Source organism: Phaethon lepturus, unplaced genomic scaffold (genome assembly GCF_000687285.1).
Source record: "Phaethon lepturus isolate BGI_N335 unplaced genomic scaffold, ASM68728v1 scaffold14232, whole genome shotgun sequence".
In the NCBI taxonomy this organism is placed as follows: domain Eukaryota; kingdom Metazoa; phylum Chordata; class Aves; order Phaethontiformes; family Phaethontidae; genus Phaethon; species Phaethon lepturus.
Genome location: NW_010522719.1, coordinates 30,559 through 45,816, shown reverse-complemented (window position 1 = coordinate 45,816; position 15,258 = coordinate 30,559). Strand labels below are relative to the sequence as shown.

At 37.1% G+C, this 15,258-nt stretch overlaps 1 protein-coding gene across 1 annotated transcript in view; it reads left to right on the top strand.

The window, feature by feature from the left end:
* Positions 1-15,258, top strand: part of LOC104616779 (Kv channel-interacting protein 4) — a gene marked incomplete at both ends in the record, with an annotated part of 43,900 nt that overhangs the window by 735 nt on the left and 27,907 nt on the right. The window contains one exon of the mRNA XM_010281899.1: positions 4,591-4,715. Within this exon, the coding sequence (XP_010280201.1) occupies positions 4,591-4,715 (125 nt within the window). The remainder of the gene's footprint in view (positions 1-4,590; positions 4,716-15,258) is intronic.

Here is a 15,258-nt window from a genome sequence, read left to right as displayed (position 1 = left end):
GGAAAGAGATCCATACATAAATACTTACATACTATATATATACCTAGATAAATTATAGTAATAACACTAATGTCTTCCTATATAAATTGGCTACTATAACTGATTTTAAAATATCCCTGTGGCCCCAATTCAGTCTAGATTAATTTGTCTTGATTCTAGGCACTAATCTGAACACCTAAAATTGCAAGCTGACTGGTCCCTATGCTTCCTGTATACTCTTCTGATAAAGCATACCAATCAATCAACGGTAAAAAAATAACTCCAAGAGCAGTTCCTTGTATCCAGTGATGATGGGGCAAACTGAGGCAACTTGGCTACAAACACAGGCCCCTACTAAGTGCCTAGTCTTCAGTGGTATGGACCTAGGTTTTCTTTTTGCTACCCCACTTCACTGGTTTTCATATGATCCTCTATAGATGAGACTCTGGTACTCGTTTTCCTTTCTAGCTTTTTGAGATCAAAAAGGTGAAAAGCACTAAAGAGGTGGATGCACAATGACTTTTTCATGGTGGCTTCAGCTGATGTATTTTACTTGAAAACAGGGTAGCTTAAAAAGGTCAGTTGCTGTCATGATACCTGCTCGTAATTCATTATATCGAAGTTGTTTTCAGCTACCTGGCCTGAGTAATAGAGCCTTAGGCTATAGAAGGAATCACAGAATCGTGGAATCACAGAATCACAGAATGGTTGGGGTTGAAAACGACCTTTAAAGATCATCTAGCCCACCCCCTGCCATGAGCAGGGACATCTTTCACTAGATCAGGTTGCTCAAAGCCCTATCCAACCTGACCTTGCACACTTCCAATGATGGGGCATAGAATAGAACACGAAAATAGAATGGAAGGAATAGAAGGTTTGATCCGTTTGTTTGAAGCTGGTTGGAAAGCAACATGTCCTTATTCCTTGCATACTATTATGTGAGCTTTTTGTCTGCACAGGTAACAAAAAACATTTAGAGTCAGTCTTAATAACACTGATCATGCAAAACTTGTATTTTCTTGCTAAAAGTGTTTTGTAGACCAGAAGAGAAGTCAAAATAAAACTTGCATTAAATATTTCCTATTTGAGAACCAAGTAGTAAAAAAAGATGCATTCAGCATTTTTCTCTGTACTCTCATCAATAATGAAGTGCTATATTAAGAATGTTATATTCAATGAAAATATTATATTTAATAAGAATATCATTGTAGACACACATTGTTATTATCCCATTTTGACACAGTGTGTTATTTGATTTCTGCTAGCATGAAAGAACCAACACTGTAATTTATTAGGAACAAAGCCAGCACTACCTACAATAACAACCACGTTATGTGAATTCCTTGGAAATTTTAAGGGGAATATATTTTGAACCAAGTAATTTCTTGAAATATACATAGCCTGAATTTGCACTTCTGCGCTTAACTTCCATCAATATGCACAGAAAAAGGTTACTTGAATAAATAAAATCTTATATCAGCATTCCCATTCAACACAGCATGTCAAAGAATGCTTTTTCTTATTTGTGTCCTTTAGCCTAGTAAGCCTTAAATCCATACTTCCTTAGCTAAATTTTTAAATGCATGTGTTAGAGATAGGACTAGGCTCAAAAATGGTTTTGGAAAATAAAAGCGTGTGTGCATGCAGTTATTAAATCGATAGGGGAGATAAAATTTGGCATTTGTGCAGGCAAATGCATGGGCACAATTGTTACAGACATAAACTGAGCCCTAACTTTGGACGTGTTTCTCCAACTGCCATTATTTCAAGAGTATGTCTGCTTTTTGCATTGTATTTACCATTTTGTTCTTTAACGAACAATGAAAGGTTCAAAGCATCGCTCCTGTGGCAAACATATTAAAAACTATCTTTGCTATTTAGCTATATGAAAGCTACTCATTAATGAAATCAGTAAGAATATTTTGTTTAATATATTAATGAGTGAATATGAACATGTTACCGTTTTTCAGTTGACATATGTTAGCCTTTTATGAAAAAAAAAACCCCTAACCCTTAAGTTTCTTAGGCTGAAGAAATGTGAGAACTGAAATAACTAATTTTTCATTAATGCCATAGAAATCGTTAACGTTTAGAAATAGATGTATTCTCACAGGGTTTTAAAAGTATAATTTTTTTTCTAGCAGGGATAACAGTAACCATAAGTGTGAAGAAAAGAATTAAAAACATGCAAGTGACTCATGAATGCTATCATATTTCAATCAGCATAGTTGGCACATTATACAGAAGTTCATGGTGATCTTCTTTTGGGATTATTTATATCTGTAAGAAACTACAGAAATCGAGTGAGAGAAGAGTGTTACGCTGAAACTTTTCATTAACAGAAAGACAACATCACCACACTGCAATCTTCTACATTCTCAACGAATCATTAAAACACAGTGAAAATGTTTATTACTAAGGATATACCAAACATTGTGCTCAGCATCACATTGTCTGGCCTTTATCTCTAGCCTCACATTTATTATGTGTACTCATTTCGCTTCTAGAACAGCTTGTGGATGTCTCTCTAGGTAGCCAGGTGTTTCACAAATGGATGCTTAGAGAGCTCATTTCCAGTTAAGTCCCTTTCTGTCTAAACAATAGCCCATTTAAATCCCATATAACGCCTGGCATATAAAACACAAGTGACTTTTCAACAATATCTACTCTCAGGTTGACTTTTGTCAATTGAGTATAAGCACCTAGTGTTGACTTACAGTTGACAAAAATACATTCAGCTGCATATCTACAGCATGACATTGTTACAGGGACTTGAGCAACTATTCAAAAAATATAAAAGTTACATTTCTTAAAACATGATGGAAAAGCTTTTAAAACCTTGCATAATAAACCCTGGATGTTCTTATGCAGAATTAAAACGGGACACAAGAACTTGGCTACACCTCCTACAGATGAGAAAGACAGATTCTTAAATCTGGACCAGCTTTATTCCAGTGCCATCTATAAGGGCAGGATTTTGAAGACTTCCCCTTTGCACCTCAGCACGTCAGAAACTGTCTTGTTTAAGAAGAGAACTGAAATGTTCTCATAATCTTGTGAGTTCAAATACTGGCCCTTTGAAACTATTATTAACCATCACAGGGACAATATAAAATTGTGTCAGTGGGGTTTTTTGTCAATAGCATTTGGACTGGAAATTTTCACAAAGATGGTAGCGGTCTATGAGTCATCTGAGATAACCTATAAAGAAAAACGAGAGAGAAATATGTTATAGATTGTCCACAAGCCAACACACAATGGACATTCTGTGATAAGACTATGGGTGACAGCGAGATCATCTTCCTGAGATGAGTGCCAACAGCAACATCTCTGTGAAAGGAGAAAAGACAAGGCCCTACAATTTTGTGGAGATTTATCCAAATAGTTTGTATATTTGGTTATATCTATTTAAAGGTTGTACATTTTGCTTAGCTGAACTATATCTTCTGATGCCAGATTTCTCCCAAGCAACTGAAAGTTATTATTACTGCATTGTAGCAGAACAAAAATATATGAAGATGTAAGCATAATATGGTTTTAATGGAGTATTCTAATATTGTGCTTTTATAAAAACTGAACGGAATAAAACTTTATTATAAGAATGCAGGGTCCCACACTTGGATGAAATAAAATATGTCTCTTCAGCACTGTAGAAGCAACAATTATGTGTGTTTGTTTTCTCTCAAGTTACATTTCTATAGTTGGTATCTTAAACCAGAATAAGGCAGTGATTTGATTAAATTAGTCTGGAGTACTACATAAGCTATGTTTAATGCTGGGACTACTTAAAAACAGATACACACATTCATATTTTTGATCAGGTATATGGCTGGCAGCCCATACAAAAAATACATACTGTAAGTTTCTTCAGCTATTTTATTGAACTTTCACATTTAAAGTTCTACCCGTAAAAAAATGCATTGCTATCTTACATTCTTTTCGGGCTGCACTCCGCTGTAAGCCTTGAATGTGTATATCCACATTCTTATTCACCTAATGATGAGGTCACTAAAATACTCACGTTCCCCGCTTAAGCTGCTCACCGTGAATAATGTTGTTGCCCTGAAGCATTTGTTGTACGGTAATCAAAGTAGGGTGTACTGTTGAACATGCAACATCAAGCTCACACTTTCCAAAGCACAACTTCACAGGAAAAGGAGAACACTGAGAATCCCAGTCTGATACTGTAAGGTCACATCCATCAACTAACCAAGGGTAATTTTCCAGTATTCTGGAGTCACTAGAGTTTTATAAAATTGTTTTCTTTGCTTAGAGAATCATAGAAACAGAAAAGTAATTCTGAATGTGTCGTGCATGCCCTTGCCAAATGTTGGCCTTCCATTTTATTGCTATTTGTACTGATGTGATAATATCCAGACTGCTGGATCATCACTGCTGTTCCCTGTTCTGTGCAGACACTGAAGCAGACAGATACCCTTTCCCTTTTTTTCCTACGAGGTCAAAATGAGCATGCTATTTGTCTTTAAAGCTGCAAAAGCTGTACTTTAAAAGAATGTCGTTTAACTTTCTTTTTGCTTCTGCAAGGGTTAGATATTTCTACTTCTTATATTTCTTGTTGACCTTTACTTCTCTGTCTCTTGTATTCTGCAGACACCGTAGAAGATGAAATGGAAATGGCCACAGTACGACACAGACCTGAAGCTCTTGAACTGCTGGAAGCACAGAGTAAATTCACAAAGAAGGAACTTCAGATCTTATATAGAGGTTTCAAGAACGTAAGCACTTCCTTTTTTAATTTACCATCCATTTACAGGATAGGCACTGCAATCTCAGCAGTAGGAGAATGACTGGCAATGAAGCTCATGGGATTCACTAGCTAAATACTGCATGTTTGGTCAAGTGGGGAAACAATCACTGCAAAAACTGAGCTACTTAATGACCAAAAATGCAGACAAATTAGAAAGCATCTAGAACAGAATAATTACAACTTAGTATAGGACTTTGTTCAAGGACAGATTGAAAATTCTGTTGGAGTTGTTTGTCTAAAGATGAAATAATGGGAAAGAACGAAAGTCCTGAAGAATTTGGTCAGTGAGCAGAAAGATTTTGATTTTTGTGTTCTCAATAACTATCACAAGGAGTAATTGGCATAAATTGCACTAATGGAATTTTTCGTTAGGTGAACAGCAGTAGATGACTTCTTCAGTCCTTCCTAGCTCCCCAAGTATATAAACTTGTCAAATCCCTTTAGTTGGAGTCAATATTTGTGATTTATTTTTTTGGCCGATATATGTGCTTGCTCTATTGGCAGGTCCAATGTTTTTAGTTGGTGGGGACCCCCACTGAGGACCCCAGTGCATGAGTACAGTCTGCCTCCTTCTCCAGTGTGTGCTTGCTGTGGTGTGGTGCTGGGCTTGGTGCTGGCATGTAAGGCACCCGCGGTTTGTACAGCAGGGAAATAAGACACAAAAAGATTTTACTAAGTATTATCAAATTCTGGCTTTATACCAAAAGTAACACCTGACCCTGATTTTATTAATACTATACCCAAAAAAAGCTGCTTTCTTAAAAAAATAGTCTTTTTCTCTCTGTTTTATTCTACTATCTTTCATGTGATTAACACTTCTGTAGGATATTATATGCCATTAACATTGGATGGAAAATATGTGAATAGATAGAAAAAAACTTAAATAACAACAATTGCTTGCAAATCATGAGTGTAATGTTAATCTATATACTCAGTTGTGAGTACTGCAACTGTGCAGGTGCTTAGTTTCCTGCTGAGCTGGAAGTAAAGATAAATTTAATTACATTTATCAGCTTTAGATTTAGTTTTTCTTTCACCCTTACAAAAGGGTCATCTTCTTGCCCTTGGCATTTACCACTCAAGTGAAATTACGTAACAAAGTATTATAGTGCTAAAAGCACAATGAAGTTCAACTATGGAATCAGAAAGAATATTTTCAATAGCTTGTACAAGAAGAAGTGTAAATCTTACAGAATTTTTAGATACCATGTATTTTGTAATGAAAGGAAGCCATACAAAGGGATGTTTTAAAACTACATTTTTATCAAAAGCCTACAAAGCAAATAAAATACAAAGTCACTTAATGTGTCCTGTCTTTATATCATCCTCAGTTCCAGAAGGTATATAATGTTGGCATGTTAGTGATTAACAGTGATTGCTCTTAAAAGCTTTTCATTTCCTCAGGGTACCAGAGAACATTCCCCTGCTAATGACAGTATTCCCTAGGTGTTGCAAATCATGAACTAATGTCCCTAATTATCTAATGCAAAAAGGTACAAAGTATAGTGGATAAAATAGGTCTTCTGTCTGTTTCTCTAAGAATAATTATTTTTAGTGTTTCAGGAATTAAAGACCTTGGCAATGAGGTATGGAAAAAGAGAATAGGTTATAAGAAAGTCTTTTAATGGATTATTGTTTTACCATTTTTTGAAAAGACGAATTCCAGCTCCTTATATGTTTTTGTGTTCTAAGATGTAAGTTCTGCTTACATCAAAGGAGTGTCAATGGTAATACACGGTCATACATCTTTAGTCAGGTGTTTCATTTCCTTGTCAGTACATGATAATTCAAGACATGCATGTATAAATATCTTCGACTATTTAGAGCTAATGGGCACAAATTTGGGTCTTTGTATTTAATATAATTGCAAAACTATCAATTACTTTCAAAACCACTGTAAAGTATGCTTGGGGCTGGTGACTGTTATAAAAGTAAATCAGTTTAACGTAGTAGTCTTTAGCCCAAGCATTAGACTTCAAAAATGAAGGACTTCAAAACATTCAGTTGAGTTGGGTTTTATTTTGTTTCTCATATTTGTCAGTTTCTACTGCAAAATGCTCTGCAACTCTATAAGCAGCTTGCCTATGTGGTCTAGTTCATCTTTCCTGTCACATATCTAACTTCTACCAAATATAGTTTGAGCAACTTTGGTACGTATTAATAGAGGATAGTATTAAAGTACCTGCCATGGTCTGCGCTTAGATGATCTCCCACTGACAGTGCTCAGTCATCCACTTCTGTCTGCCACGGGTCACCTCGCTTCTCCCTCTCTTTCTTTCTTAGCTTAACACTTTCCTGCCAATATCTCCATCCCTGTGTGCTTCATGCACCAATATACACTGGGGGCCACCAAGCTGAAAAGCAGCTTTGCAGAAAAGGACCTGTGGGTCCTAGTGGACACCAAGTTGAAGAAGAGACAGCAATGTGCCCTGTGACATGTGCAAATGGTTTCCTGTGTTAGGCAAAGTATTGTCAGCAGGTAGAGGGACGTGATTCTTTCACTCTACTCAGCACTGGTGAGGCCACACCTGGAGTGCTGTGTCCGGTCTGGGCTCCCCAGTACAGGAGAGACATGGGCATACTGGAGAGAAGCCAATGAAGGGTCACAAAGATGACTAAAGGGACTGGAGTGTCTCTCCTATGAGGAAAGGCTGAGAGAGCTGGAACTGATCAGCCTGGAGAAGAGAAGGCTCAGAGGGGATCTCATCAATGTTTATGTTATCATGTATATCAATACCTGAAGGGAGGGCGTAAAGAAGATGGAGCCAGGCTTTCTTCAGTGGTGCCCAGTGACAGGACAAGAGGCAACGGGCACAAAGTGAAACACAGGAGGTTCCTTCTCAATATCAGGAAATACTGTTTCACTGTGAGGGTGACTGAGCAGTAGCACAGGTTGACCAGGGAAGTTATGGAATCTCCCTCCTTGGAGATATCCAAAAGCTGTCTGGACATGGTCCTGGGCAACCTGCTCTAGGTAGCCCTGCTTGAGCAGGGGTGTGGGACCAGATGACCTCCAGAGGTCCCTGGTAACCTCAGCCATTCTGTGATTCTGTGATATTCTGCTTAATCATTCTACTATGAAGGAAACTCCACTGAAAATAATTAATGAAGCACACAGGCACACATCTTTAACATGACACCGTCAAAACGTGTGCAGATCCTACCTCTGTGCTTTATGATTTTCACCTGATGTTTGCCTCTCCTACTGTCCCTTCAGCAATTTAACTATATAAAGCAAGATATGTTCAGGCATAAATTTACGTTGCTGTAGCTCTGCTGACATATGCTTCTGTTAGACTAAATTTGCAATGATGTCCCACAGCACAGTAGCATCAGCATTGCACTGTGCGCTGGCAGGAGTTGAAAAGAACTGTTGTGCAGACTGAGGTCCTAAAGGCAATGTAGATAGTATCAGCTGGCATAGTCACTACATGTGCTCTGGTTAATTCAACAAAATTATGCCCTGTATAAGGACTTTTGACGTATTTATATCACCAATGATCTATAGAATAACTATTGCTATGTGATCACTTGATATTTGGAATTAGCTTGCAGTAGTTAAGCTAGTTCAACCATATCAGTTAAACTAATTACTGCTTGCTAGTCTAGACGTGAATGTTTCAGACAGCATTTTACCATCTGTAAATCCACAGGTCACCTATCTCTTTATAGAATTAACAGACACTAACTCTTATCCTTCTATAGAACCAAAAAAAAAGGGAGATTTTCAATAGTTAAACTGTAATAGTACAAGAAGGTAAAGTATCTGTAGTAGTGCAAATATTAATAACCTTAATGAACACAAAACTTTAAGCTTTAGAAAGGTTCCATACTATGGTGATAGTAGATATAAATTCAAAGCTGACATTTCTTTCTGAAAAACTTGGATACCTCTATATTATAACAATGCTTTAGGTGTGTCAGAAATGACTAAGTGAAGTGGATTTTTTTTCTGTGCATTTTCAACAGTCTTTCTAGTATGCACATTTTTCCTTCTGTCTTTATGCAAGTATGGCAGGAGGAAATAGACTCCAGACATGATAAAGAAAATAATTGATGAAACAGAAGAAAAGCAGTACTCAGTCCCTTTGCCTCAGTATCCTGTTTTCAAGTGTGGCTGGATAAGGGAAAAAATATAAGAATAAGGGGAATTTAGAGTGGTAATTCCCCTAACATACTGTTCTGCCATCTTCCACTCTGCTACTCAAATATTTTCTGTGATGAAAGTTATAACTGCATCTTTGTATTTTACATACTTTAACAAAGATTTCTTCTATAAACCGTGACAATTACTTTTTGAACCTACCAGGGTATTTTGATATCTACAGCATCCTGTGGGAAATTAGCTCCTACCTCATGCCTTCTGTGAAACATAATTCCTTTCTGTGTCAAACCTGTTGCCTTTTATTTTAGTAAGATATCTATAGTATTTCAGCTATGAGAAAATGATTAACCATTACCAATACTTTTCCAAGACATTGTTTTACATACCTCTAACACATTTCCTAGTCTTTCTCTTCTTTTCCTAAGTTTTTGTCTACATAATCAGACCAGAACTTCTCAGAGTTTACATACAGTTATTTATTATTTATGACTTCAAATTGCTTGCATATAGTTCTGACTGATTTCAGATGAGAAAGCAGCAAGTACTCCTGTATTATTGTAGTGTTGGTGATTACAAATGTTTATTAATTATGTGCTTTTTTACTTATACAAAAATAAAAAGGTAAACCTTTAAAGATGGTTTCATCAATTTGATTTTCCAGTGTAGACAGATTACACACCAAATCCAGCAAAAAGTAATTCAAGCAGAAGGAGTATAGAGTCTCAGATAGCATCTCTGTGTGTATGTACACACCTGAAAGCTTCAGAGAGTCTCAGATCACACTGTAGTATAGCTGATGCTCCAGGACACAAGTAGAGGGTAACTGCAGGAAAGGCCCAAAGACTATTGAAACGCCTGTCTTGGCAATGGCCAGTTTGGTAGTAGTGAGGCATTGCAACAGGCTGCCCAGGGAAGTGGTGGAGTCACCATCACTGGAAGTGTTCAAAAAATGTGTGTACGTGACACTTCGGGACATGGTTTAGTGGGCATGGTGGTGTTGGGTTGACGGTTGGACTTGATGATCTTGGAGGTCCTTTCCAACCTTAATGATTCTATGATTCTAGTCAAGGTTAACATTTAAAATACAAGAGAAGATACACAAAAGCAAACACAAAGAGGCAGGATAAGCACCTTCAGATGACCTAACAACTATTAGAAGGAAAAGCACCAAGAGAGAACATATGCTTATATTCGGTAATTTAGCCATTTTAAACCTTCTATACTATCTTTGAAAAATGAGCTTAACAGAAGTCCTAAGTCCTCCCCAGGCTCAAAAGGTTGTCCCCAGCACTCTGGTTTACAATGTTCCTGCACTCTTGTTGATGAATTGTTGCTCAGCTGCCATCACAGTGGGACTTCTCCATTTTGTATTTGGCTTCCTGTCACCCCATTTCTCGTAAATTGAAATTGTGATTGCTGCAGTCATTAACCTTTCAAACCAATGGCTCTGTGGCAGGCCTAGTACAAGTGGTACTTCACAATAAATTGCGTAGAGTATCAAGCATGCACTCAACATGTGGTCTTTCTTTCTCTTTTGTCCATTGATAGGTCTCTCACAGTTTTAAAAATGTCCCTGAGTTATGGAACTTTTCCATTTTAAAAATACTTAGATAATGCTTTTGCTGCACAAAAAATGATCCTGTGCTAACTTAAATGTTAATGATCTTTTAATTCTGGTTGATTATTCTCATTGAAAATTCTGTCGAACTCTGCATTGGGAAACTACTAGACTTTCCCGGAAGAGTTAAAGGTTATTCGATGAACGTTGATCTCACCCAACTGTATATTAGAGAAAATGTAAATTGAAGTCATGCATGCATAAAAATGTCCCTGGATACTTACTGTATCTTTAAATAAGCAGCTCCATACTTGTGACATTTATTGGGAAAATAATACTTCTAAGATATATTTCTTTCCTATTGCTGTTAGCAAATGAGGCAATGACAGTAAAATAATAACTCTGATAATTTTGCAGCTCAAAGATAAGTTCCCCCGTCACACTACCCATCCACATAAGAATACATTTGTGCATAACTGAAAATATGCTAATTTATTCAAAGGTTTTTCCATTTCAATTATAGTTTGATGGGAGCATTGTATTTCTGTATGTTGCATCTGTGACTCTCACAGGAAGTTTAATGAAAGCTCATTTTATAAGGTATAAAGCCCATTTATTGATTGTCTAGAGCACTCAAGTTTCACATGATAAAATTCATCTACTTTCATTATCCTTTTCTGGAAAATTCCTTCCCTTTTGTTTGCTCTTCTGTTAGTCTCTTACAGAAAAAGGTAAGCGAGAAGCAAGTGCTTGTTTTATCTAATGAAGTATATTTCCAATCTAATGAGTAGGAAACAAAAACATTCGGTTCATGTCATGTGGGTTTATCCGTCTAAGGTATGTCTACATACCCAACTGTAAGAATATTCATAGGATATTTTTGATAAGTTGGACTAGATGACCTCCAGAGGTCTCTTCCAGTGAAGGGTTGTCGTGGTTTAACCCCAGCCAGCAACTAAGCACAACACAGCCACTCGCTCACTCCCCCACGTGGGATGGGGGAGAGAATTGGAAGAGTGAAAGTGAAAAAACTCATGGGCTGAGATAAAGACAGTCTAATAGGTAAAGCAAAAGCCACACACGCAAGCAAAACAAAATAAGGAGTTAATTCACTGCTTCCCATGGGCAGGCAGGCATTCAGCCATCTCCAGGAAAGCAGGGCTCCGTCACATCTATCAGTTACTTGGGAAGACAAACGCCATTGCTCTGAACCTCCCCCTCTCCTTCTTCTTCCCCAGCTTTACGTGCTGAGCATGATGTCATATGGTATGGGCTATCCCTTTGGTCAGTTGGGGTCAGCTGTCCCAGCTGTGTCCCCTCCCAACTTCTTGTGCACCCCCAGCCTTCTCACTGGTGGGGTGAGGTGAGAAGCAGAAAAGACCTTGGTTCTGTAAGAACTGCTCAGCAATAAGGAAAACATCCCTGTGTTATCAATAATGTTTCCAGCACCAATCCAAAATTGCCCCATACTAGCTACTATGAAGAAAATTAACTCTATCCCAGCCAAAACCAGCAAAACAGTTCCATCAGTTTGTGATCAGAACTGCCCACATTCAGATTAGACAAGTAATTTAACAAACAAGATTAGCTAATGGTTTGAAATTAATTGCTGTTTCTGTATTGTGTACAGCATCCCAATCCCCTCAAAATCTCAATACACTTACAGTGTGAATTTTCACATTCTTAGCTGTAAAATGTCTCCAGAAATAAATAAAATCTGCAAAAATATTTACTGTGGAAATTCAGGTTGTTGTTTGATATGGCTTTGCATCTAGGTAATGTTGGCATTCTGACATTAGAAAAGAATTTGGGATCACTGAGACGCAGAGTCTTATGTGATCTTTATTAACATTAGCTGACAAGGAAGTCAAATTCAAAGTTTTGATGCTGATCTTCAAACACAAGTTCTAGACCTGATATGATAAGTGCTCATATTATGTAATTAAAGTGCTCTAAAATTACCTGTGCTAGGCTAAGTGGTATGGTGTATAAAACTTAATTTTAGCACCAGCTCTCATTATAGTCAGTTTATTCCAAGATAGAGCCTATGAACTGCGATTAAGAAAGCCTTCAGAATGACAAGGAAGCCACTTATATATATTTATTTGAATTTATGTCCCTCTCCAAAGCTTGTGGGTCTAAATATTAGGCACCTTCATGAGCTACAGTGATCTGCTGAGAACAGGTACCTGAAAGAACAAAGTAGCTTTATCCGCATTTGGTATAACAGCCTGGTAGTTAGAGCATTTTCCCGTGTAATGAGAGTTTTAAAAAGTGAAAGAAAAAAACATAAATTTGATAAAAGTAATTGGCAATTTGAAGAGGAAAACTGAGTCGGTGCACTGAATAAAAATAATTTTCATTGTATAAATAATTTCTCTACTCCTGCAATTTTTTGTTTAATGATGAGGATGAAGGTTAGGTATATACCGTGCATTTTAAAATATATGCACTAATTTGTGCAAAAACTGAAACATCTCAATGTAATTTTGAGGGTACTGAAGTTAAAGTTTTCAAACTGGTTTAACTTTTCTTGTAAGTTTATATGCATGATATTCTAGGAACACTAAATATATTTGGTTTGCTCATTGTAATTGGAAATTACTTTTTAAGAAAGTAGGTATGAGAAATGTGTATCAGTGTCCTACACAAGGATGACTTTTATGCTATTCTCTTTGCACAGACTCAGATTTATTACTAGTAGAGATGTACAGTTCTGTCCTTCACTTCTGTCTTTCAAATGTAGTTTCTAAGATAACCAATGTCTTGATTATAATTTATTTAGTACAAATGGAAAGTGTGTTCCCTTGGATTATATTTGTCAGACACTAAAAGCTGACAAGGAACATAGGCATTTGACTATGAAAGAGATTAAAAAAATGGGTGATGCAAAGAGTTTGAATACATCTGTGATGGTCCAAACAGAGATTTTGAAAGTCCATTCCATTTTCCTTGCTTCCTTACTTAAAATTTTCCACCTGTTCTAAAGCATGACAAGGGGCAAAACCAACATAATCCTCTTAGTTTATATCTCTGGAACACCATGTATTATGAAACAGAAGGTTTCATGCTATAAGAAATAACACTTTACCTTGGATCAGCTATATCTGAGTCATCAGTTTCCCCCATCACACAGAGTCAATAGGATGTCTTCAGTTCGTTGTCATCCCATTCAGTTTTACACTGAATCCATGAGTTTTTATTGTAATGAATAAATGCAGATTCAAGATTAATATAGGCCAGAAGAGAGAGAAAAAAACTAAAAGTGACCATGACAGACAATGGCACTAGTGCAAGAGTATTTTGCCCCTCACATAGGTCCTCCAAAGCTTGTTGTTGCAGATGAGGTGGCTCAGAACTTAAATATGCTTTTCACCCTCCCTCACGGAGTCCTAAGACAGCAAGGAAGATTTCATTTCACCAGCAGTCAGTGCAGTTGCTGTTCCCTCAAGATTTGATGACTGTCTCTAGAAGTTCTTGGGTTACACAGCATGTAATCTTAGCAAGAGCAGAATCTTTCCAGATGCAGACTTTCTTTCTGACCAAACAGGAAAGAAGAGACCCTAGGTCAGTTAAAGGTTCCCATCTAACTCCCCAGGCTAACACAAAACAACGCTAAAAACCGTTTGACCTATATCCCTCTGTGACTCTGAATATCAAGCAAGGGATGGGTTGCTCTACTGGGTAACAGGCCATGCAACATGCCCATTGTCCTGAAAGGTTTTAAAGAGGTGCTGACCCCTCTGCACAAACAGTGTATGAACAGCAGTGCTGTGGACACAAAGAGGATATATATATATACAAAGAAGCAGCAACAACTTGTCTTTTCAAATAGACACAGTGATGACACTTGAACAGGTTGCACCTCGTGCATATAAGGGATGGGTTGCTCTACTGGGTAACAGGCCATGCAACATGCCCATTGTCCTGAAAGGTTTTAAAGAGGTGCTGACCCCTCTGCACAAACAGTGTATGAACAGCAGTGCTGTGGACACAAAGAGGATATATATACAAAGAAGCACCAACAACTTGTCTTTTCAAATAGACGCAGTGATGACACTTGAACAGGTTGCACATCATGCATATAAACCTGTTAAATTTGTAACAGAAATGTCAGTAAGATGGAGAGAAATAAAGGAAGTTCGGAATCATACTAGAAAATTGCATAGTAATAAATCAAACTGAAAATTAACATCCTTCCGTGTTAGAAAACTCCTGTGACGCTTGACTTTAATAAACTAAACAATAGACAATTGCATAATGAAACTCCAAGCAAGTAAACTTAGAAGCTGGATATCATGTCTACTGTCAAGAGAGATTTCTGCAAATCATCTATTTAGAGAGAGTTTCTGAAGACACGTATAATGGTTAGAAAACTCCTGTGACGCTTGACTTTAATAAACTAAACAATAGACAATTGCATAATGAAACTCCAAGCAAGTAAACTTAGAAGCTGGATATCATGTCTACTGTCAAGAGAGATTTCTGCAAATCATTTAGAGAGAGTTTCTGAAGACATGTATAATGGACATAACACAAACCTCCTTTTTTTAAGATAGAGTTATTATTTATTAGTTGTGCTTCAGGTCAATTGTTTTCTCAATTTTAGATGACTGAAGAAAATCTTGAAAAAAAAACCCTTTGCCAAGGCGGTGTATTGTTATTATGTTTCAAAAGCACTGGCATTCATTCAGGAGGGGCTTAGAGGGAACTCTTCCATATTTCTAAGCAAGCTATGTGAAAATTTTTAACAAACTGAGCAATAAATAATGCTTACATTCATTATATATTTCCTTCACGCGTTAGTCAAGAAACTTGAAACTTTTCAAACATAAGAGTAAAAATAAT